Source organism: Triturus cristatus, chromosome 6 (genome assembly GCF_964204655.1).
Source record: "Triturus cristatus chromosome 6, aTriCri1.1, whole genome shotgun sequence".
In the NCBI taxonomy this organism is placed as follows: domain Eukaryota; kingdom Metazoa; phylum Chordata; class Amphibia; order Caudata; family Salamandridae; genus Triturus; species Triturus cristatus.
The window spans coordinates 865,614,951-865,640,010 of NC_140589.1; the positions used below are offsets into that span (position 1 = coordinate 865,614,951).

The following is a 25,060-nucleotide window of genomic DNA, read 5'->3' on the forward strand; positions in this document are numbered from 1 at the left end:
ATGGACAATATAAAATCAGCATTTGTTGGCAAAAACTCGCATTGGAACCTCAGAAATGTGCTATGGAGGATCAGAGCAAAATACCACAGTGGTCCCCTCAAGAGAACAAGGCACTGTGGTGGAAAAACTTTGCTCTCCACCATCTGGGGATTTTAAGGTATGTAGTTAAAAATGTCGTCTCTTTCAAGTCCCCGGTGCTCGAAGGCATTGCAGTCAATTTTCCCAGCTTTGGGGTAGTGAGGACCGAGGTCTTTTGCTTATGGTTAACATCAACCTTGGCCTATCATGGTAGTCTTACGTGACTGAGCGTGGAATCACAGGATCGGAGGATTGCAGTCTTTAGAGATCCACTCTGAGAGAAGTGGGTCTTGGGATTCCACTCCATATGGTGTTTTCCGTTGCGTGAGATCAGCTGAGATTGGTTTGGATTTGGTGAGTACGGGGAAGAGCGTTGGCTTAGAAAGAGCTGACATTACCAGTGTGCTGAATGAGAGAAGCCAAGGAAAGTGCATGTGTGGTAAACTGTAATTCTCACATGCCTAGCTAAGTTTTACATTGAATAGGGCTGTGGGTGAAAGGGACTGGGACCAGACTGCCAAAACCCACACTAGAAGCAATAGGAGGGATGTTAAAGAGGGTTTGCTCTAGGTTAGAGACAAACAAAAGATGGACAAGTTGGGACAAGGAAAGCATTCAAATTGGAGTAACAATAAAGCGAACCAATGGAAAGCGTGAGCTGTCTGGAAACCCGCCCAGGCACTTGGTATGCCCACATTAGGTCTTTTGCAACCACATAGGTAGGATCAACCTGAAAAGATGCATCAAGTTGGTGAGAGGAAGAAAAAACATGCCAGTAAGGGTACGCTGCACTGGCAAACTGCACAGATAAACTGCGATTTTCATTCTTACACCCTCTTATAAAGATATTATAATATAGTTTATGAAACTTGAAATAACGCTATTGTTAAACAAAAGCAAACAAAAAACCGTCACGAAAAAAGCACCAAATAACATCGATAGGAAATACTACTTCTCTAAGGATTGTTCCTGCCACATCCCTGGGGTCGAACAGAGGAGCTTCTGCGAAGGCTTCAGCTTCAAGATTCCTGTTAATCTTGGCAAATTATGTTACCTAACAAAATCAACCAGTTAAAGGTAAGACACGAGCCCAGAGGCTGAAAGGAGTCAGTGGGTCGTGGCACTGGTTTGAAAAATATAAACGTTCCAAACGCTGCAGTTCGCAGTATGTCGAGGCTGCATATTATGATTTGTTTGTGTGCATTGTGGGAGGAACACGCCCGTGATGACTGCCCCTGGCACCACCTCCCAAAAGTGGTCTATAGATAGAAGGGAGGCACTCTGCCTTATGAAGTTAGTATTCGCTCCCTCCCCCTCCCTACATCTGCTGACTGTAGAAGCTGTCAACTCCTCCAAGCCCTCTTGCATCTGGCATGTCTCTGTAACAAAACAGCTGTGATTTGACAAGAATTCAGTACAGGAGTAGGGGTAATTGTAAGGCACTCCCTGAGTCGACAGAAAAGGGTCTTAAGAGGGAAAGTAAAGATCACTGCAGTCAGAGGGGGCTGGAAAAAAATGTAAGCAAAGTTCATACAGGAGCGATTGCTTTCCTCCCCTTCCCCTGCTAACCCTCACTGCAACATTTCTGTGAGCTCGCCATACACCTCTGCAGCAAATTCTTTCTAGACGGAGTAACATCTGGTTTCTCCCACAGCCAGAAATGCTGTAACATACGGAGTGAGAGGTTCGGCAAATGTGACATCTCATTCACCCCACGAGGCAATTTTCGTGTTCGACTAAAATTAAATATTTAAAACTAACCAGCTCTTATGAAACATCCATTTTTAGAACGCTGTGTTGCGATATTAATGTCCCATAATACTTGTTCGTATTTTAAGTGCACTAACTCTGATGTAGCCCTTATTGTTTTTAGAGCATGCTAATCAGTACATGTACTCTATTTAATAAGGACAACCAATCCCGAGGCGAGCTGTCTCAAGCTGTGTTTACAGTGGGAAGTAGATTTTCTTCCTAATCACTGCTGTGGGTGCCTGCTTCGGCCCAGGGAGACTGGTGAGTGTGAATTGCCCCGGGGGGACTGGTGAGTGCCGTTGTGATAGGAGCGTGCAGCTCCTGGTTTCACTGAGGCTTTTTAGGCCTCGGCTGGCGTTGGAGCGCGCATGCGCTCCTCACCTCTAGACTTATAGTGATCAAGTTACTTTGGAGAAGGGGACTCGAGGTGCGCCCCTCATTTTCATTAGGTAGCATCAGCGTTTATGTTAAACGCTGCCTTCCCATTGAAAATGAGGGTTTTAGGTTGCCACCCTTTGGCTTTTTGGCCCGGCCCATCAGGACTGGATCGCCTGCATTACGGCTGTCGTGACGAAGTTTCTTATCAGAAGCTTCGTCACGCTGCCTTGCTTGCGCCAGTCTGGCTCTCTGATTAGGCCGGACAAAAAAGGAGACATGGCGCCTTGTGTTTTTTTTTGCATCTCGCTTTCACTTTAAAGTGAAAGCGCGATGCAAAAAAAAACAGCATGAATGACGAGCGCTTGGTTTTCTTGTTATCCTTAGTTTACATGTACCGAGATCGCGTGCCTCCCCGCTGGATGTTAACGCCCCGGGACAGTTTCGCATTATTGAGAAATGCATGCAAGTGTCTTCGGGGACCCTCGCTGTCTGTGCATGGAGTAAATAAAGCCTGAACGAGCCCGTCATCCCGCAACGGGCGAGTTTTCACTTCCATGGGGCAGCTTCAAAGGGCTTCAGCAACCACCGGATAATTGATGCCAGATGCAACAAGGGTCAAAGTTCACGTCTGGAGCGGGGAGGGATTAAGGTGGCTCTGTTTGGAGATTCGCAGTGCCGTGAGATCGATTTTTCTAATCTACCTCGCTTCTTTTATTGAAACAGTCTGATCTTTTTTACAAGACAGACCATAAATTATGCAAAACACGTGTTGTATCCTGTAACATGCATCATTACGAGGGCTGTTCATTCTTTAAAGAGCTGCTCTTTTTCGAGGCCTGTGTGTTATAAAAAACTTTCAGCAGGTGACTTTGGGGAGCAAGGTGGGTTAGAGTTGAGGGGACAGCTTCCCTTCTGTGTTTTTGGACCATCTTTTGCCGGCAGGCACTAGGGAGAAGGAATCAAGGCGGGAGGGGCAGAGGGCACAGAGCAATGAAGAGCAGCTGCTGTGAGGTGCAGTTGCTGCCATGTGCTGGCTCGGGAAGGGAGGGCCTGGCGCAGCTGGTGTTGGGCTGTTTGAGCTTCGAGTGATGCTCACACACAGAAAGGATTCTCCCTCTGCCGGGCGATGCCACCAGTTGAAAGCAGGTAATCCCAAAGTCTCAGGAGGACATGGCGTGCCACCCAGGGGTGTACTGCAGTTTGTCCACTAACTGGTCGAGTGGCAGCTCTGTGATGGATGCGCAATGAAGCCGTCTTCTGTGCGCACTTTTGCGTCTACCGATCCGCTGACCTCGATACCCAACTTCTGCTAGCGGGGAGGGGGCAGGGCAGCGAGGATGCCTGCCGCCCAACCGAACATTCGCTTGGAACCGAATTTCTCCTGACCATGTTAAAATTACTTTTGTCGATTTTGGGAATGCCAGTGTGAATGGGAGCCGCATGGAGCCCGACCGATCCTCCCAGGTCGGGAAGGCCTCGGAGAACAACAGCACCCTCAGGTCCCTGCTGCCCCTGGACCCGCAGGCCATCGGGGTGGGCATCTTCCTGGCCGTCTTCATCCTCTTCGCCATCGTGGGCAACATTCTGTTCATCCTGTCGGTGGCCTTCAACCAGTACCTGCAGACGGTCACAAACTACTTCATCGTCAACCTGCTGCTCAGCACCTCGGTGCTGGCCTTCTCAGCCACCCTGGAGGTGCTGGGCTTCTGGACCTTCGGGCGCATCTTCTGCAATGTCTGGGTGGCGGTGGAGGTCCTGTGCTGCACGGCGTCCATCATGAGCCTGTGCATCATCTCCATAGACGGGTACATTGGGGTCAAGTACTCGCTCAAGTACCCGACCGTCATGATGGAGCGCAAAGCCATGGTGATCCTCGTCCTCCTCTGGCTCTCCTCCTTGGCCATCTCCATCAGACCCCTGCTGGGCTTAAAGGAGCCCCCTCCTCTGGACAAGAGTGTGTGCAGCATCACCGAGGAGCCCAGCTATGTCCTCTTCTCGTCGCTCTGCTCCTTCTACCTGCCGCTCCTAGTGATCTTGGTCATGTACTTCCAGATCTACGTGGTCGGCCGCCGGACCACACGCAGCCTGGAGGCGGCCGTCAAGAAGGAGCGTAGCAAGTCCATGGAGGTGGTGCTGCGCATCCACTGCCGCAGCGTGCTGGAGGAGTCGCTGTCCCGGGCCAAGGCCAGCCACACCTTCCGCCGCTCGCTCTCCGTGCGCCCGCTCAAGTTCTCCCGAGAGAAGAAGGCAGCCAAGACGCTGGCCATCGTGGTAGGGGTCTTCATCCTCTGCTGGTTCCCCTTCTTCGTGCTGCCACTAGGTAGGTGATACCTGCTGCGCTGCGCTGCGCGGCTGGGAGGAGCGCAAGGCACGTGCGTGCAGCTGCCACCTGTGGACGCTCTCTTCATCCACCTTCCACAAAGTGACGGGACTTTAACATACACGTGCAAATTACACAGGGGATGCTTTAAACCATTCCAAATTACATTAAAAACACAAGGCGGTTTCAGTGGTTTACGGTTTTAAATTCTATCTGTGGCAAACGTCAATGAGTGTGGTATGCGTCCATTGAACCCTACAAACGGGCATCACTGTGCCATTTTCAATCGCGCCAGCCTCCCTTCCAGCAAAATGGGTAAAACATCCCGAATTAATTTTGACAAGTGAAACACTGAACTGGCACCGTGTAACAACTATAGGCTGTCTCTTTCACATGTGTATTAATATAGATACTTTTTTAATGTCCTTGTGCGAGCTGGAGAGCTCTCCGTCCGTCTCTTCATCTGTCTGTCCGTCTCTTCAGCTGTCCGTCCATTCATCCGTTTGTCCGTTCCCCTATCCATCTTTCGTGTCCCCCTCTCTCTCTCTGCAGCTATCCTTCCATCTAATTTCTAGTTATTTGTTTGGTGATCAACCTGTGTTAATTCGTCAATCAATCTGTTCAACCACTCACTCGTCCTTTTATTTCCCTCTGTCGTTCAGCTGTGTCATTTTATCTATATATCCACCTTTAGGTCAGCCAGTTGCATGTCCGTTCCAACCGAACATCTTCCTGCCAGCCTCACCGCGCTCAGTCAGCCCAGCTGGAGTAATCAATTATCCGTGTGTGCACGCGCGCATCGGTGCTTCAACATGTGCGTGTTCTGTTTCATCGTGTGCCCATCCGGATTAGCGTGCAATAATTGCTATCATCAATATCGCGATTGAATTCATAGTGCTTACTACTCCAGACAAAGCATTGAAGCGCTTAACGCCAGGCATCACGCTGCTCCCGAACCCAAGGGTAGTGGTGAACCCAGTGGAGATTGAAGAGGGCCTCCTTGGCAACTTTTCTTTTGTTCTTTACAAGATTTTACCTGTTGCAAAGGCTTGTTTTACCATAGCTACCTACATACGTTCTAAAGGAAAACTTCTGAACAGCTAGTAAACAAGCATTAAAAATGCAATAGGTCTCGTCTTTAATTAAGTTGAAGCCATTTGTGTTGCTATACAATACCATTAGCAAATCAAATGGCATTAACTTAATCAAAGGCGAGACCTATTGCATTTTCAATGCTTGTTTTCTAGTGCAGCCACGGGGAGATTTGCGGGCTGAAGAAACAGGAAGTGCAGTGTATCTGAGGTGCACACTGGCGAGAAAGAACACTAGGACGCTGACCTTTGTCGACATCAAGAGAGCAGCATCATAAAGAAGTTCAGCAGATGGAAAAGGAGTACTTGGGCCTCGGAAAACTGATAAGAGCAAACACACAGAGGAACAACAGGAAATGTATGCTACAGGCAATAGAAGCAGAGGAAACGTAATTGGCAAGCACAGGAACCAATGAAAAGCAAGGAGAGCAAGGGGGTGGGATGTAAGCGCCTTTTAAGATTTATATTGAAAACAAAAGATTTCACAAGTACAGTGGAAGGGCTGTGCAGGCGAAACCTAAAGAGGTTCCCATTTGGGAAGGCAAACAAGGGTATATTGGCGTGCTGTTCCATCTAAGCAACCATTTCTGTGTTTGCAGCCAATCACAAAGGGTCATAAATAGCAGTCTGCCTATTAAAATGCAGGTCATTCTGCAACACCCTGCGACAGGAGATTTTGCAATGCATCCTGTTAATACATAGGACTTGTCACAAAATTAAATTCTGTTCACAAAAAGTTGGTGCGCAATTTACATCCTTTTTTGTCTGTTGTCCAGACAAAAAAGGTGAGCATGTTGAGGACTGTCTTCTAGATGCCCTCATGAGTCCAGAAGGTGTAAAGAAAAGAGGTCTGTCAAGGGGTCAATGAAGATCCAAATAAACAGGTCACCTATGTTCATTATTCACAAACTAACAATGACAACCTGCATTGTCAATCTGTCAGTGCTTTAGTAGGGATTGAAACCTTATTCAAAGGTCTTTAGTAGCTCTGACAGTCTATTGTATTGATCGTGAAATTATGTAGGTTTTTTAAGGCCCTTGCCTAGAAAGCGTAGGTGGGTAAAGGTAGAAAACTTAGCTAGGTTGTTTGGGTCTCAATGGAATGTTATGGTGCAGTAGCACATGTGTCCACTTTTCAGAAAAGAAGAGAGGGTAGTGGTGCTTAGAGTGTCTACAATAACGTTTCTGAATGAAGTGAAAACAGTTATGGAATGGGATTTGATGACGGAGGAAGTTAGTATGTTGTCTTCATATGATGCATCTATGTCTATGTCATCAGTGAAGAGATTGTAGAAGGAGTGCTGTTGAACGTTGTGTGGGGGAATTTGAGGAACATTGCTATGGGTTGTCGACTCAAAGTCTTATATGTTTTTTGATGAATAATTGTTGCTTGTGGTCAATTTATGGAGAGAGGGAGAATAGGATGTCATGTCCTTTAGGATAGTCCCATCATTTACATAACAATTGCATACATTTTGTCCCATCCACACGACATAACCGTTCTACACAGGTGACCTTTTACCTAGTGGCTTACGTCTGTCTCTTCGATGGGAAACAACCTTTACAACGCAGTCATTACATTGCACTACCTTTACATAGCAGTCATTACATCGCAACATCCTTTACATCGCATGTCACTACAACTCATGTCATTACAATGCATGTCACTACAATGCAGGCATTACATCGCAAGTCATTACAATGCATAGCATTACAATGCATAGTACCCTTACACTATCAAACACTTACCCTACTGTTGCACTCACTGGAGTTAGAATAGTAATTTTTACCCCTACACTATCCAACACTTACCCTACTGTTGCACTCACTGGAATTAGAATAGTAATTTTTACCCCTACACTATCCAACACTTACCCTACTGTTGCACTCACTGGATTTAGAATAGTAATTATTACCCCTATACTATCCAACACTTACCTTAAATGCGATGTAATGGTATGCATTGTAATGGTATTCGTTGTAAAGGTATAATGTGATGTAATGGAATGCGTTGTAAAGTTAGTTTCTGAAAATGTGATATAATGGCATGTGATGTAAAATAATGTGTTGTAAAGGATGTTGTGATGTAAAAACTGCGTTGTAAAGGTATGCATTGTAAAGGTATGCGTTGTAACATCATACATTCCTCTTCGACACCAGGCTCGGTATCCTATCTTAATCCCTGTACCTGACGTACATAAACATGTCCTCAGGCACAGCAGATTTATTCTGTATAAGGGTCACCACTTTTTTTAAACTATGGCCAACAGCCAGTTATGCAGGAGTGTTTTTGTTTAGAAAAGGATTAGCGAGCGATTAGTAAATGTTTTCAAAATATATTGATTTTAGAAGAAAACCTGGAGTGACCACTTTAGTATAAAAGACCCTCACTCCCCCATACAAGAACAGAGGAGAATTCCTTCCAGGCTGGACTGAGACACTGCAGGCTGATCCTTTGACAGGCAGAGAGCTGACATCCCTTGCGGGGTGCCATCCTAGACGCAGAGACGGGGTCCTTCATTCTAAACCATTAGGTGAGGGGTTAGTACTTCCCCGGGGGATTCTTGGCTCCATTAGGATCTATCCCGACATTTACATAAACATGCTTCACCTACATATCTAGGCTAGGTACATTTAGGTAGGCAACGCATTGTAGGAGTACGCCAATGCTATTGTTTTATATAATATGCTTTTATTCATCTGATTAGCACTATGATAGAAATGTATCTACAATTTATGATATTGGTGCTAGAAATCATATTTGTCTGCTCCTGTCTTTTAATTGTCGCACCTAATATGTTTCACACTAGACTGATGCTTGACCGATAAATAATTGTTGAAACCGTTCCAATCGTCATTCTATGTGTATTCTGAGAAGAGTAAGCACGAGTAACTGAGCGAAAGATACCATATTGTTTTCCACGAAACCTGAGAAATCATGGTTGTCATGTTAAGTGGTTGCCAGAAACTACATACACCTCTGTAGAATACAGGGGGGTGGTAGTGGCATCATAGAGCTAGCTGGTCTAGCGGATGACTCATCCTGTGGGGGTGTCCAGAGTCTGTCTGCTCACCAAGCCCTCAGTTTAGGTCATCCAAAACGCGCATGGCCTGAGGGGTCCTCAGAACTGATTTGTGCAGTGTTTAGTTTTTGCTTTGATCGTAAACTTCTGAGATAATTTTTGTTTCATAATCAGTGTTTCAGCTGTTTTCATGGATTCAGGTGTTTGAGACCAGTTGATGTAGATTTGAGGGTTGAGACGTCTGCATGCGTGTTTGTAAATAACTTGTTATTTCTAGTTTTCTGTTTGTTGTCTTGTTTGGGATTGGGTCTTAGGAATATCACGATGTGCTGGAAATTCTGTTACACCCTGTTGGCTAAGAAGACACTATTTAATCAGCAAAGGTTCCAAGAGAGGAATCAGGATTGTCAAGGATAACATCAGCAGCATTAGTAGGGTTGAAGAGAATAGCAAATTGACTGTGTTTTACTGAGTCATATGAGGAGTTTTCGAAGGATCTCAATATGAGTGTTTGATTGCCAATGGTTTAGGTCTTCCCATATCAAATATTTGTGTCATGGGTATTGATATGGATAAGGGTGGAATGAATACATCTGGGACTGAGGAAGTTTTAGTTTGGAAAATTGTTACAGTAGACTTTAACACAAGAGGTGCATAGATAGGCACAGGTAGATACAGACAGGCCCCAATGACTGATGCAAAATGACCTCACACCATTTAAATGCAAAATGGGATATGCATTTGAAACTATTGGCATGGGTAAGATATTAGGATGCAGTACAGCTCCCAATTAATGTCTAGTAAGAGTCAATTGCAAGGGATCAGGTCCACAGTCCTCCAGTGCTCCGACAGTGCCAAACAACACATTCATGATAGGAAGTCTCAATTTGCTGTAAGCTACCTGAGCTTGAGGTCCTGATGTTCCTACTGAAAAGGAGGAGAGACAACCTCACATTGTGCATGTCCCTCAAAATAGGATTCACATTCTTTATATTGCCATTACGACCAATAATGGTGGGGATAGGCAAAAAAGAAACCAATCAATAAAATTCTTAAAGCAAGTTAGCAAAAAGAAGAAAAAAAACAATGATTGAATCAAGAATAGATGACAAAATTAGATAAGCGAAATAGGAGATCAGAGATTTGACAGAAAATGTCAACAAATGCACAAATGCAACAATGGTGGCATAAAAAGTCAATGTCAGTCTATGCGCGTTACCAAGAGCGCCCAGTAGAGTTCATTCTTGCAAGAAAAACAAAAAAAACAGTTACCAACATATGTTGCTGCCTCACATCAGCTCAGTGGTCAGAATTAGGGTTAGTTACCTAACAGAGTGGTATGCTCAAATATTTTCAGCTTCAAGGACATCTTCCGGGCAACCCAGGCCATAGTCCCCAGTAGAAAATAGACTTCTATACCACTTTTCAAGAGCCACCACCAAAGGTTCAGTCTCAGTCTTTTAATGATTGGCCTCCTCCTTCTCACTTACAAATTTTACAACTGCAAGGGACAGCATTGGGAATGCCAGATCACAAATAGAAGTGTGGAAAGACTCAACCACTGTCTTCAGCCATGTATAGTATAGGTTCCAGTTCCCATTGCTCTGCTGGTTCTCCTGTAAAGAAGCCCTCTTTTTGTCCTTAATGTCCCTTGGGCTACAGGATTCCAGATAGGCTGATCATTGAGAAGCATGTTTGAGCTTGAGCACAAGAAAAAGCATGATACAAGGCCTCAGCCCTCTTCCCAGGAGACACAGACATTAGGTTGTTCCTCTTCTTTTCTTTTACTATTCCAGGTATGGTGGGGAAAGCAGCAAGAAACAGTGGTACATCAGCAATGGCTGATTGAGGTCACTGAACTGGTCACTGACAGGTTCTCCCAACAGGTCTTGTCTACCTTTGCACCACTTCCTCTGAAGGAGGATAAAAGTATCCTAGAAAGCACAATTCTGGGGGTCCAAGATAGAAGGGCCCCAGGAACGTTGTTTGAAGGTCTATCAACCCACCCAGGGGCAGCTAACTAAAATGGAACTTCTCCTTCTTCACCAGCAAACAAACACTCAAACTGGTACCATTTTCTGCACAGCTGTCCTGCGGTCTTGCCTAAAAGCCTGTGCTGCCAACTGGGATTAATCATTTGCCATTATGTATTAAGGGTAGAAAACATGCCCTAAGAGCTTTTTTAGCAGCCTCCCTATGCACACATTCATATTATGCCGGTAACTACAGTCCCATAAAAGCAAAAAGTGGGGGGAGACATATACACACAGGCAGTGTGATATGAAAAAGCTTCATCAAGAAAATTGGCCTGTTTTTCTTAAAGCGATATGAAAGATTTTGGAGTTACGTGTAAAAGGAGAAACTGTATGTATATTTGACCGTGTCTGATAATTACTTGCTCTGATTAACGTAGATTGTTCTTGTTGTTACTTACATTTCAGGTTTGTATCCATGACTGTGAGGTGTTTGTGAGTCCCAGTTCTGACATTCATAGCCAGACTCTGTTTTTGATACAGTGCCTTTATAGTTTTCTCCACTGCAGTGCATACAATCCTCTGCAAAATAGGAAGACAAGCAGAATACATATAAGCACAGATCGCACACAACCACAAATTCTTACTGTACAACCGCTTGGTAAATGACATGGATTTACTGTAAAGAGAACAAATAACATTGCACCACAGAAACACTAGTAACGCAACCCACTAAATGGCAGGCCAACTTGTGATTACTTCTTATATGAGAAATAATGAAATGTATATTTGTGGGACTGGGGTGTTAAATTGTCTCATTGAGTAGCAATGGTATTTTCATGGTCTCTTCTCTTCATTTCAGAGATGCTTTTGTATGCTGTTTCTATTTGGAACTTGTTTTTTGCCTGACCCAATCATCTAGGGGCTGCCATTACCACCAAGGACCTCATTACAAGTTCCCCTTTAAGTCAGGAGCAGACGAATGGCTCCGGCCAGTATCACCTAGCTTTTTCTGCTCCACCCCATGCCGAGGCAAGTGAGCCAGTAGTGGCCAGTCACTGCAGCTGCCCAAAGCCCTCAGAGCTCCGGCTGGGGAGTGCGAGCCCGATCTCTCTGTCTTTGGAAATATTGGGACTGGAGTGTACGCACCCTATACTTCCAGGCACAGAGGCACCAGGAAAGTCGGCTCAGATACACTGGCATAGTCCCTCCTGTAGATACTGCTTCAGGCAACTTACGATGAGTGCTTAAATGGGCTGCAGGACAGAATATATGCAACTAGCCTTTGTCCTGTGATGTCTATCTTACATATGGATCTAAATTGGCTAATATTATTCTTAAGTGTATTGAAAATAAATATTTCAATGAGGGAAATGCAAACACTCAACATGCCTCGTTCAGCAAAGAATAGTAAGTTTACTACCAATGCTAAAAAATAGATTTCCCTAACTGTGAGCTACTCCCATCACACAATCCCAACTTTCAGCACAATGTTTTCACAAACGTGAGGAAAGGTGGAGACAGTCCACAGATCCTTCTCTCTGAGTTTCAAAACCAATTACTTTCTTTACAGAATTTTATACTGTCTCTTTCAAGAGTATTATTTGGAGTCCATAAACAGTGTTTAAGTTCCGTAATTGAACATGTGACTATTATTATATATGAAAATGTGCCTGGGTTCAATATTTTATTCCATCCAAAACGGTAGGGAAGCTTCTCGGGTCCATTTTAGCCCTAACTTATTCCCAAGTTTTGAGTGGTAATTTATTTGAAAAGGGAAGGGGTCCTTTTTGGACTGACACCGAATTCATATTTTGTGAACCGACTTATTAGTACATACTGAGGCTTGCAAATGAATCTTCTTGTTGTTATAAAGCTAGTACAAATTGCAAATGATTTTTAGGACCAGAGCAATACTACATCTGGGCCTACATGTGCTCACATTTCTGAGATGTAATCCCTCAAGTCTTTAGCTAATTTCTTCTTCAAAGGCTTTCCGCTTTAGTTATGGATTGGGTCTCCTTTCTGTCTGTTCTTAGTATCAGCCTTTGTCCAGAATTACATTGTTGGAATACTTTAGGCTTCCATATTGTTGCTGATTTTAATTTTATAACTTAATGGAAAACGTGGGTGCAGCTGGTATATCAGATAATGGTGTGGGTAAAGAGCTTTGGTTTAGTTTTTTGAAAATCAGCAGGATCATACATATATATATATCACAAGTTTTAAAGGTATTTTTAAAAATGTTGTTCAAATTTCAACTTAGAGATATTAGCAGCTGCTATATACACATACAGACTAGCCAACATGTAACCCTTCTCCGCATCCCCCTTGAGAGAGTAGAGAAGCAAAATGGGTTGAGAGTTACATTTAAATACTGGGAGGCATTAAGCCAATATTGTTATAAGATATTTTGAGTCGCATATCTTAGGAGAATGGAATTTTTCTTGTGTTGGACGCTCTAATGTACTCCTAACCAAATCAACAGGTTATTTCCATCTTTCATAAATTGCTGTTTTAGATGTCATCGTGAGGGGGAGGGAGGTTGGAAGCTTCTTATTGCCACCTGTCTAGTTCTGAATCATTTTTGGGAGCAAATGTTTTCTTATTTAGGCTCACGAATGTTTAAATATTTTCCATCTGAGACGTACAACTTTGTATGGTATAATTGGGAAGGATGGCTTTATAACAGTCGAACGGAAGCTTGTGTTTATTTCCATGTAGATAGCCCGTTCCCTTATTTTGCAATATCTGAGATACCCTCTTTTTTCTTTGGCTGTTAAAAAAAATTGTGCAAAATAGATCACACGAAAACATTTATGTGAAAAAGAACAATCACATTTGAAGATATAATGGGATTTGGTGTAATTTAGACCCACAATTAATTAGGTTGAGTAATGTGGATCTGTATATATATCATCATAACAGCATTGTAACGGGTTAGTGCAAATGTAATTTAATTAATTACTGGCTTGATTTTTATGTATTATATTTTTTTATGGTGGCAACTGTTTTTAAAGAGAAGAAATTTAAAAGTAAGTTTATTATAGAAAAATGTATGTGTTTGATACTACCAATAAAATATAATAAAAAATGTTCTTCCTTGAAGAAAACAAATTCCTTCCTACTACCATTGGACATTTGTTCTCTTTGTAATTGTTGCTTCTCTCAAGGTTGGACAGTGGAAGGCCATCAGTGGCTATTGTGGCACACTTACTCCATTTTGCAACTAGACAAATTATTGGCAATCATAATTTTAATCATATTACCACTACATAACTTCAGTTAACTGCTTATCGTTATACCATAATGTTCTCATCATGATTTTCTGTATTACCTTTACTAGTCTGTCTTCAGACAGCCGGTGTATCTGGCTGAACGACCTGCTCAAACTAGGATTATGGGTCATGCAGTATACCACCTATGGATTTACTACAAGTGCTAATAATCCATGGTATATCTGAGCAGCGGCGGCTGGTGACATTTGAAGGTGGCGGGGCATGGAGGTCCAGGTTGCCCGGTGGTGGAAGGGGGGAAGGGGGCTCGGGAGGGTTTCCCCCCTGAAAATGTTTTGAAGGAAGGAGTGAAAAACAAATTAGATGGGCTCCACCTGTCGGACACCAAAATAGAATTGCACTTACCTATTGTCGCACGACTCGCACCCCAGCCTGTCGGTAGTCTTCTGCGGTGCTCTTCTGTGACTGCGGCCGGTGTCCATCCCGAGCAATGCACTGTGCACAGCCAGCAGCACATGGAGTGCAGCGCACCTGCTGCGTGCCGATCATCTGTCCTGCCGCTTCTTTCACTGCTCCTTAATCTACAAAGATTCAGGCTGCACGCACGTCTTTTCATATTTTACGTGCCGCTTTTCTTTCACTGCGGCAATTGTTAATTTATGCAGTGGAGTGCCTTGGTGCTGTCTGTTAGAATGTGGTGGGTCATTGTTATATTCGGGCACCGCAATGGGGATCAGTTTTACTTTAGGATTCCAATTACCCAAGCTTCGTCCATGATTGGTCACCTCGACGCAAGCTGTAATCCTAATCCCAGCAAGCCATTTTCCACGCTAGATTTTTGTACTTTTTGGTAAATTCAGTGCCGGAGTCAGAGCTGCTCGGTGGTCGGCAGGCCCTTCCGCAATCCGCAGCCTACTCCCTCACCTCCCACTGTCCAATCAGGAGGTCTGGGACTAGCGCGAAGGCAAGGGAGTGCTCCGGTTGTTGCCACCCACTGCCCTGACCCTTGCCATTCATTTCAGTGGCGCGCTGCTGAAGTCGTGTGGGCCGCAACATAGGCGCCCCATTTGAAACCAACTATTTTCCGCTTTCTCTGGCCACTCCCTTCAGGATGACATTACTCCTCTCGCATGTCCTTCGAGGGCGAGCAATAGTCCTCGCCCCGGCCACCACATGCGCAGGAGGTGTCTCTGACGTGTGACCTTGTCCCTTCCTAGGAAAAAACAAAACACAAAACAGAATTTTTGATTTGTGTTCGAGTCCGACACGGGGCAGTGAGCACTTCATTTGAGGCTGCTCCATTGCGTGTGGTGTCTCTCTTGTCTCCTCCCCGATCCTCATCTCGAGTCTAGTGAGGCAACGCCCCTTTCGCCCCTATGCACCAGCCGCCACTGTAATCTGAGACAAACCTGTCCGGTCAAAGGGGCATATTATCAAGACAGGCGATAACATTATCGCTGCTTTAGCGGCAGAAAACTGCCGCTAAATCGGCGATAATGGGCTTGATAATATGCCCTTGAGAATTCCCTTAGAAGCCCATGTTAGATGTGAGGGACATCTAACATGGGCTTCAATTGGAATTCCATAGAGCATATTATCAAGCCCATTATCGCCGTTTTAGCGGCAGTTTTCTGCCGCTAAAGCGGCGATAATTTCATCGCCTGTCTTGATAATATGCCCCAAAGTTAGTAAAACATGTCCTTAGAAAACGGGACTGAATGCAAGAAACTCCAGCAGATGTCAGTGCTTGAACACCAATTTCCTCATGTTATTCCCGTTCCAGATGTTGCACTCACAATTGCCCTTAAGTGGTGCTATAATACCATACGATCTCTCTAGTAACATATGCAGTATTACTGCAACAATTTTACGTGGCCACTCTTAAATGTTTACATTAAATAAATAAGTCAAAGGGAAATCCTGGCAAAAACCACTCTTTAGCTGAATGCTGATAAATTACTTGACTACTGCTAGTGGCAAAATTACAGCTGTGATATGTGCATTACCACCTCCTTTCTTGTAGGAATTCATGTTTATGCCACAGTCACAGATCTTTCAAAGTAGCAGTTATTTGAATAATGCGCTCAGACTTTAGACGAAGATGAGTTAGGTTGAATCTGTTTTTTAGGTTTGATGTCTTGAATTTTAAAGTGCAGTCTAGTTAGACACTTGTATGAGAAATATGTTATTTACATTATTGTAATTATCCTAAGTCAATACGACATTAATACAAAGTAAGTTTGAAAAGCAAAACAAGATGTAAAAAGTAACTAGGATCGAGAATGAAAATGACTCCCATTTCATTACAAGATGTATTTACGTATTGGTTTCTTCACGTCATATGTTTTATATGTTTTGCACACATTTTTGTACTCTACGAGGTAGAAAGGACCGAGTTAATAAAATCTACTTTTTTTTATATCTCTGACAACATATATACTGTTGGGGAATAATATTTTGAGTTTAAATCTTTTTATTGCCATTATAAGAAGGAAAAAGAAAACAAGAACAGAAAGTAGATCACAACCAAAGATTGGTATCAACATTTTGCCCAACATATCCCTTCTGCCAGATCTCATCGCACATTGTACGATACGAAAAATCGGGGTTTAGAAGTGTGGCTCTCACATCGAGGACATCAGAAGCGGGAATAGGGTGTTTGAGGGGTATCGCGAGAGAGGAGGCAGAGAACAAATGTGCAGTGATGGGGAACATCTGAGTGACGTCGGACAATGGGAATGTGAGGGGGCCGGTAAGGGGTGCAAAGGACGACGAGAACAGTAGTTGTGTAGGATCAATGGCTAGGGATGTTTCCATCAGTGGTCAGTCTAGCGGCAGGGTCTGGGGGGGACGTCAGGTGGACCGCGTTGGCCTCAGAGTAGGAATGAATCCTTGATATCACTAAAAACATGTTCCTGGTCATTCAGTCTGTATATCAGACGTTCATGTGCAGTTGTCGCAGCAACACTCTCAAACCAGTCTTTCTGGGTCGGGCAGCGGGTGTGGACCATCTGGGAAGTATGCGCAGCTTGGCTGCTGTCAGTACCCAGGCTAGTTAGCGTTTTTCGTGGGTAGTAAGATCTGACAAGTCCCGGGTGCCATGGATGACTGCTACCGACGCTTATAGGGGGTGTCCGAAAGTTTCCAAAAGTGCCTCTGAGCAGGTGGACTAGAAGGGATGGAGCACTAGACAGGCCCAGGGAATGTGCAGTATATCACAGACTGCCTGAAGACCTCACCAGCCAGAATGGCTGCTAGCTTGGCTCTATATAGTCTAGCTAGGGACCAGTGAAAGTCATGTAAAACCTTGAAATGGCAAAACTTAATTCTGGCCTTCCGTAGTCTCTTGTCGTTTGAAGCCATGAGTTGAGACCAGGTTGTAGGAATGCGCGATGCCTGTAGGAGGTCCTTCTATTGAATCCTGGACAGACATTCCAAATGTCAAAGAACAGTTTTGTCACCATGAGTCCATAGAGACCCAAATCAGCTTTTTATGTTGGCCCCATTGCACTAGGTGGGAGTGGAGTGACGAAGGGGGTGAAGACCAGTCCCCTGAGTGTCTCTGGGTTTGGAGACAGTGTCAAACCTGGAGGTATTGCCAGAAGTGGAATCACGGAAGATGATATTCCATGGTGAGGTCGGTGAAGGACATGATAGTGCCCTCTTCCAGTAGGTGTTGCATCTTCAAGATCCCAGCCCGGGCTAAATCCGGCCAAGATAGCATGGAGTGATCGACGGTGATGGCTCCATTAAGCCACAGGGATGCTTTAGGAGGTAGGAATCCTTCTCCCTTCAACAGGTCATAACCCTGACCTGGGTCGATTTCCATAGTACATCTATTTCTGTCAGCATCAGCTTGTGAGAACTGGTTGAGGCTCTAGGACCAGCATAGAGGATTGATAAGCCCTGTGTTCATTCATAGAATCGACGTTCTGTCGTGACCCAGAGAGGTGTTCCACTGTGTGACCTCAAGTGATAGGCCATCTGTGACAAGTGATGAGCTCTGTAGTAGGTCCAAAAAGAGGGAGGCCAGGCCACCAGAGGTTGTGGTGGCATAACGTTTATTGGACGCTAGCCTCAGAGGTGTTGAGTCCCACTCCTGTTTCTGCACAGCCCCATCAATCTGCCATAGAGTTTCAGCAGGAATTTTCAAAGGGAGCATGCCAAATAGATAGTTAAATTTGATATAATGGATCATGTGGTTCATGTTGAGAGACCAAAGGGACAGGTGCACAGTACAATTTCGAGGCATAGTGTTTTACTCTGCGGGGATAGGAGCCAGAAAATCAGTTATGGATACAAATGCAATTAGGGAGGGATATTTAGAAGCAATGTCCAATGAGTTAAACTTTTGTTTGGGGTTGGGGGGTTACAGACCACTTTGAGTGGCCACCGCTCAATAGGGCAAGGGTAAGCTGGATCATCCCACCCTGGGGTGGCGAGCATGAAGAAGAAAAAGACCTGATCGCAGTCTCGGGATAGGACCGGAAACATCAGTCACGGTTTATGGGGTGGATCTTGATTTATCTTGATCCTGGTGGAATACCTGTGTGAGGTCCTTCTCTAAATCTATGTTCCTGGCAGAGGCCTCCATAAGTGGCATCTGAGATGCCATGGTAAAGGGGCATAGTGTCCATGTTCTGATTTTGTTTCTCACTGGCATTTTCCAAACAGAGTTCCAGTTCAGCTGGGTAACAGAATTCCTTAATCTTGTCTTTGACGGTCATCAGTATGGTGGCCGGTTCTAGGCCATAAAGTCAGCAACTTCTTCTGCAGGATTTATATTTAATAGGAGAAGTCTGCCGAAAATATAATCCTACAGATGTCATGTTGGTATGGACTATGTTTCCAGGCCTCCAAAAAGATCAGGAGGTAGACAATAATTGGGCAAGGCTCCTGACGTGCTGGTGAGAATCACGTAGCAATGCAGAGTGCTTGCTGAAATGCTTAAGGAGGTGAGAAAGCCATGCCTAGGAGTTGAGGGAGGAAAATCTGAGGGAACAACGAGACGTCACATGTGTCCTCTGACTTCAGGACACCAAAGATACAGAGGTTGTTCCTGCCATTACTCCTACAATTTTGTCGATCTATTCTGGATGCTCCTTAGTTCCCTACTAGACTTCATGATTTCCGTCACTCACATCTCAAGGTTGTTGACTCTTCACTCCGTGGAGTCCACCCGATGTCTCAGTTGGGTCATGTGCCCCTTCAGTAGTTTAACTTCTGTATTAATTTCCATAGTCAAGAGTTGTACTTTGGCACTAAAGGCTTTCTATGGTTTTGAGGGCTGCCATAATAAAGTCCAAGGAGACTTCTGGAGTTGTCATAGTGGAGACTGAGGGTGGTATTTTGGCGTTTTGTGTAGGTGTGGTTGATGATCTTTTTTATTACACCAATGTGCTCAGAAGAATTTGGAAAATGTTGGCCTTCATAAAGTCAGCTAAAGTGTCTTAATTTCAACTGATTTGTGAGCTGTGGAGAAAAGGAAAAAATACCACACCACCTCTCTGTGGACCTGATTCACAAAGTCAAACTTACTCTTTTGTGGAAGTTTACTAAATTTAGGTATTTACAAACTACATGCAGAATTTTATGACAACGCACTTCCTATACTTAGGTAGTCAAATTCATCACTTGGAGGCACCTCAATTGGGATGGAGCACTCCACCCAGGAGTCGTAAAACTCCTCACGTAGTTTGAGAATGCAAGCTAGCAGTAAACCTAGACAAAGGTGTAAGTTCACCTTTGTCAATCAGACCTTCAGAAGATTTTCTGTTCCAGGATCTTCAGTGAATTCAACACCCAGGAGCTGGAAATCATCAAAGAACAACAAAGCCTGCAGCACTCCCCTGATCACCTGGTAAGAAGTCACAAGGAGGACCTCAAGGATGATGCAGAGTTGAGAAAGCTGGAACCCATACTCCTCAATAATCTGATTCAATGGTTCTTTTAACCCCTTGAGTGCCCCGCCCTTTCCACGCCCTGTGCCGGGCGTTTCATTAGCGGGCGGGGTTCATGACGAGATAGTCTCGTCATGGGCACAGCGCAACCGCGCAACATGACGAGACTATCTCGTCATGGGCACTGAAGGGGTTAATGCACTATGAGAGGTAAAGATAAAAAACTCCTTTCACAATAGCTACATTTCAAAGTGTCCATGCTACAAAAGGGGCCCAACCTACTTCCTCCAGACTCAAAGGCGGCTCTGTCGAGAGAAGGGCCTGGATCTTGATGGATGGTGATACACAACGGCAGGCCAAGATAGCAGATCTCACTGAAAGGCTGGATCAATGCTTGTGGGGGTGTGACAGGGTGAAGAGGTGTAGCTCTAAACTTTGGCTGGCGGTTAGGAGGCTCAATGCTGGGCACAGTTGACTGCTGCTGCCGAATGGAGCTGGTCCATTGGCTGCCCTGGGTAGCCTTTTGCAGAAGCAGGAATGTTTTCCCGCTGTTGAAAATGGCTGCTTAAATTGTCAAATAATTTGCAGTTGCAACTGATAAAAGGTTTAATCCAAGGATTAACATAGAAGCATAATCGACTATGACGTTTGATTGGTGGGTATACCTACAAAGATGACCTTGAAAGCTTGACCTTTTATTCTTCCCTAGTTTTCCACTTTCCTGCGGTACTGCAATCCTGAAATGGATCACAGCATCCCAGGAGAATGGGGCTGGAAATCATCTGTCTTAATTACACCGCCCTCTAGAAATGCCCCGCCTGCTTCCCCATCTGCCAGTGGTGAAAAGAAGTCTGTGTGTTGCTTCCAAGGAATTCCCAGTGGGAACACAAAGCATCCATATCCCCGGGGATCATAGTTTCCATCCACATTGAACTCACCACTCATTCTGTAATAAGGGCCAATAAGTAGTAATGTTTTTTCTACTGGAAAACCAAAGCAACAAACATTTCTAGAGCTCTTTTTGGATTTAATTGTACATCAAAGAAATTACTCTCAATATAATAATGGAATTGTTAAGGGTATTTACATTAGAAATTCATCTAAAAATGTAAGTCAAATAACCTCTCCATGTCAGGGTTAGCACACATTGTGCACCTCATGCGCTGCTCACACTCAGGGGAGTAAATATCAGTTCAGTAATTTTTTTCATACGTTACCTTCACATTCTTGGATATCACAGTAGTCGTATCTGAGAGCGGGATCAGTGGTGTAGCACCAAGGCCCTTTTGGATCAGTGTCTGGGTTTCGGCAGTAGTTTGACTCTAGACCCGCATTAGGAAATTTTTCTGGAGTAATGCTATGAAAAACAAAAATACAGTTATAGGTAAGCCAAGGAGGTGAAGGTGAAATAGTAAAAAAGCATGGATGCACATCAAAATTTCGAGGTTTTTTATATCAAGCTACAAAAATATTGAATATTGAATTGAGCAACAAAAATATATGAAAATCATAGGTACAAATACCAGGTATTCGTGGCTTGACAAATGCAGCTTGTCTAATAAAAAAACACAGTCCCACCTAGCAAATCACAATGGTTTACAGCAGTAAAAAGAAATTTCAAGCAGTGATTGAAGGCAGGGCCTTGAGAATGTTGGGATGGTTGAGGAGAACTTCACCTACAATCAAGGGAAGCACATCATGATTGGAGAAGTCGCATCACAAATACTGTGCCCAGTCCTGTAGGTTTCAACTCCAAAAACACAAATACAAATTAGAAAAAATACAGAGGAGAGATGCAAACATAGTGAAGGTCCACATCAGAAATCATATTAGGGATAATGAAAGGATTTAAGGGCCAGATGGACAAAATCGTGTTTTGCGATTTCATAATAGCAAATTTTTGCGATTTGCTATTAGGAAATCGTAAACTGCGATGTATAAAAGTGTGTTTGACACTTTTAGCAATTCGCAGAGGTAGGAAATGGACCTTCCTCATCATTATTCATGAGGCAGGTCGCAATTTGCGAACCATTGTGAATGGATGCAATCACAGGGATGGTGACCTGCTGGGATCAGCAGACAACCATGTCTGTGATTGCTTTTTAAATAAAGCAATATTTTGTTTAAAAAATAAAAATGAAAAGCTACCTTTTCATTCTTAAAGCGTAGACAGTGGTCCATGCCGACCACAAAGGGAAGAGTTCCCTTGGGGACCCATTCCAGTTTGCTGATGGGTTACCACCAACTTGAAGTCGGTGGTAACTGCGAATGTTTTGTGACCGCATTCCTGGTTGCAAAACATTAATACATAGCAGTGCTATCAGTCTGTTTATTATTAGAGTTCGTTTAGCGTGCTACTTTACCAGAAAACATATCAATTATTTTAATATAGGAATTTTCAGGCACATCCGGCTGGACAATTTTTCCACCAATTAAACTACTGCTGCATCTATACAATCCATAGCCATTTACTCACTTGCACAACAGTAATGATCGTTGCTGCCCGCCTCATTGCCATTATTATATGTCCCTCGCTTCCACCCTAAGTGTACAGGAAATGTCTTTGCACTCCCTTTAAATCTACTCTTTTCAAAGCTCAAAATAAGCATTTTTTCTCCTGCACAGTATGCGTACGACTCAGCCATTTCAATAATCAAATGACTTCCATCCTCTGGCCTCATTTCTTTTTAACAATGGGAGTTTATTTCCACAACCATCAAATTATTTTTTTCCTGCAGCCATTGCACCATTTGGGAAAATCTCTTATGCTTTCGTTTCTCTCTTTGAATGTGTCTCTGGAGGGCTGGGCTCAAGAAATTAATGTATTGTTTAACAAGTGTTTTCCCCAATGATTTAAATAGCAGCACTTCTTTTAAGGTCTTGCCTAAGACAGCACAATGCCGTAGCTTGCAAGACATTTTGTTAGCTTACAAGGGGCTTAGAGCCCACCCATAGCTTACCATTGGCTGCCTTCTTCATCACTCTCCGTTCCTTGCTTGTAATTCGTCAGAGCATACCAGCTTCACAACCTCTTTGTGTGTTTGTCCTTCCCCTGGAGCATGGTCCAAGTACAGCACCCGGTGCCTAATTTGTGTCCTTCCACTGCTCACGCTTGGATTGAGGTAATATTTTTTCTTGTTGCTTCCCCTGCCATCATTGCCTGTCATAATTTCTTGATTTCGTTGTCGCTTCTTTCCCCGTTGTTGTTGCTTGCCCTGTTGTTGTTGCTTGTCCCCTCGTTCTTGCACTCGCCATTTCCACTCCCCCTCCTGCGCTGTAGCTTGCTCCGTCGTTGCTAGCCCATTGTTGCTTGCATCGCCCCCGTGTCGTTGCTTGGCCATTGTTGCGTGCCCCAAGTAAAGAAACAAAATCGCTATGATTCCATCAGCTCTGACCAGGTCCTAGCAGCTTTTTTTCTTTGCTTTTAGATTGGTGTGTGACATTTTTGAAGTTGTGTAGGTCAGTGCCTTCGGCCCTGGAATCCCACAGATGAAAGAAAAAGTTGTTGCTGATCATATTGCACATGCAGTAAAATCAGCACTTTCTATTAGGGCAATGCTCTGCTAATGAACTTTGGAGAACGTTCAAATGAAGCATACATTGTCAAGTGACATTAAGGTGGTAACTCACGGACTACATTAACCATAAGCATTTGGGAGACTCAAGTACAAGCCTCAGTGAAGGACTCCACTTAGTGTGCAGTAGTCTGCCCCCTGCTGTGTGAGTGAGAACAGCTGGACTTCCAGATGAAACACTACAGAGCTTGCTGCAGAAATCCAACAAGAAGTACAAAAATAGAGGGTAAACAGGCATTGGCAAAGCCAAAAGGTCTTGCCTGGAAAAGGAAAATGCCGACCTATTTGGTTTGGAAATGCATTTTTGCAGTGCCATTTTTTTGTGCATAGTGCATATGTTCATATGCATTGCAATGCATGTATATGCATGTAACCACATGGGGGCCATTTGGAATGGTAAGAAAAACCATTCCAATTGGCCTGCTATTGACGCACAAGCATACTCATGCATTGTGACACAAGCAGAAATGGGCGTCGCAAACCATGCACATGCAAACTCTGGTCTCCAGTCCGTGTCACTGTCCCAGCGGTCTATGGTCCCTGCCACTGTCCCAGCCATGTCCGGTCCGTGTCACTGTCCCAGTCATCTCCGGTCCCTGCCACTGTCCCAGCCATCTCCGGTCCCTGTCACTGTCCCAGTGGTCTCTGGTCTGCATCACTGTCCCAGCGGTCTCTGTCTGTGTCACTGTCCCAGCTGCCTCTGTGGTAGTGGCCTCTGGTCCACGTCTCTGCTGTCACAACCCTTCTGCCTTCTTTTGTCTCGGTGCCTCAGTTTTGGTCCCTCTGCTGTCTCGGATCCTTGACTGTACTGTCTCAGATCTGCATCTCGCCTGTCTTTTAAGTATTTCACCGTCTGCTGTCTCATTCTCTGATCCACATCTCTGTAGCCTCGCCTGTTTTTGATCCGTGCTTTTGCGCCCTTCAGTCTCTGGACTCTGTCGCTCCACGGGCACCTGTCTCTCTTGGGTCGCTATCTTTGTGCCTGGCTTCTCCTATTCTTGTCTTCATCATCGCCTGTCTCTGTCGCTTCTCTCTGCAGTCTCTAATCACTAGCTGGGTATCTCATGCTTCGGATCTGTGTGCATAGATAGGGGTACTTGTACTTGTTCAGCTGGAACGGAAGAGTACCTGCGCTTCTCAGCAGGGCGGAACAATACTTTTAATGCACGAGTACTGTCTGTTCTCCTCAGCATATTCTTACCCCGGGGTGAGGAGTAACAGCGCTGCTCTGTTTCCTTATTATGCACCTTTCATCTACAAAATTTCCCAGAAGCCCCCTGCATCTTAACAAGGTCTCTATCTCTTTCTTCTGATGGAGTCACTGCAATCTCCTGTCTCTAAAGTTAACAAGCTTTAAATAGGAAGCACAGCCCTTGATCCTAGTCACCAAGGGCTGGATGGGTTAGCCATCAGCATAACACACCTGGCAGATCTATAATCCAATCAGATGCCAGCCCATATGCCATCCTTGTGAAGGGCATGCAAACTCTGTATATGTGATGTCAGACAAGCAATTGAGGGGATCAGGCACTGTGGGTGTATTTTTCGCCGAACATTCGCTCTCCTAACAGAGCTTTGGACTATACCATTCCCCGCTCAAAGGCAATATTTCTCTACATGTGTCCCCATACCTGGCGTTTCATGCACTTTGGTGCTTATTTTCCCTCCATATTAAAGAATAGTAGACGTTTCAGCACCCAGGCTAATATGCTGCATTGCTAAATACATATAAGG

At 44.4% G+C, this 25,060-nt stretch overlaps 2 protein-coding genes across 2 annotated transcripts in view; one reads left to right on the forward strand and one right to left on the reverse strand.

Annotated features, from left to right (window-relative positions):
* PLG (plasminogen) overlaps positions 1–25,060 on the reverse strand; it is a 300,429-nt gene that overhangs the window by 194,173 nt on the left and 81,196 nt on the right. The window contains exons 5-6 of the mRNA XM_085611450.1: positions 20,969–21,108; positions 11,077–11,197 (exon numbers count right to left, since the gene is read on the reverse strand). Of these exons, the coding sequence (XP_085467576.1) occupies positions 11,077–11,197; positions 20,969–21,108 (261 nt within the window). The remainder of the gene's footprint in view (positions 1–11,076; positions 11,198–20,968; positions 21,109–25,060) is intronic.
* Positions 3,335–5,415, forward strand: LOC146817977 (alpha-1A adrenergic receptor-like). The gene is made up of 3 exons (XM_085609083.1): positions 3,335–3,354; positions 3,522–4,532; positions 5,268–5,415. Exons 1-3 carry the CDS (start codon positions 3,335–3,337, stop codon positions 5,413–5,415), a joined length of 1,179 nt encoding a protein of 392 aa, XP_085465209.1.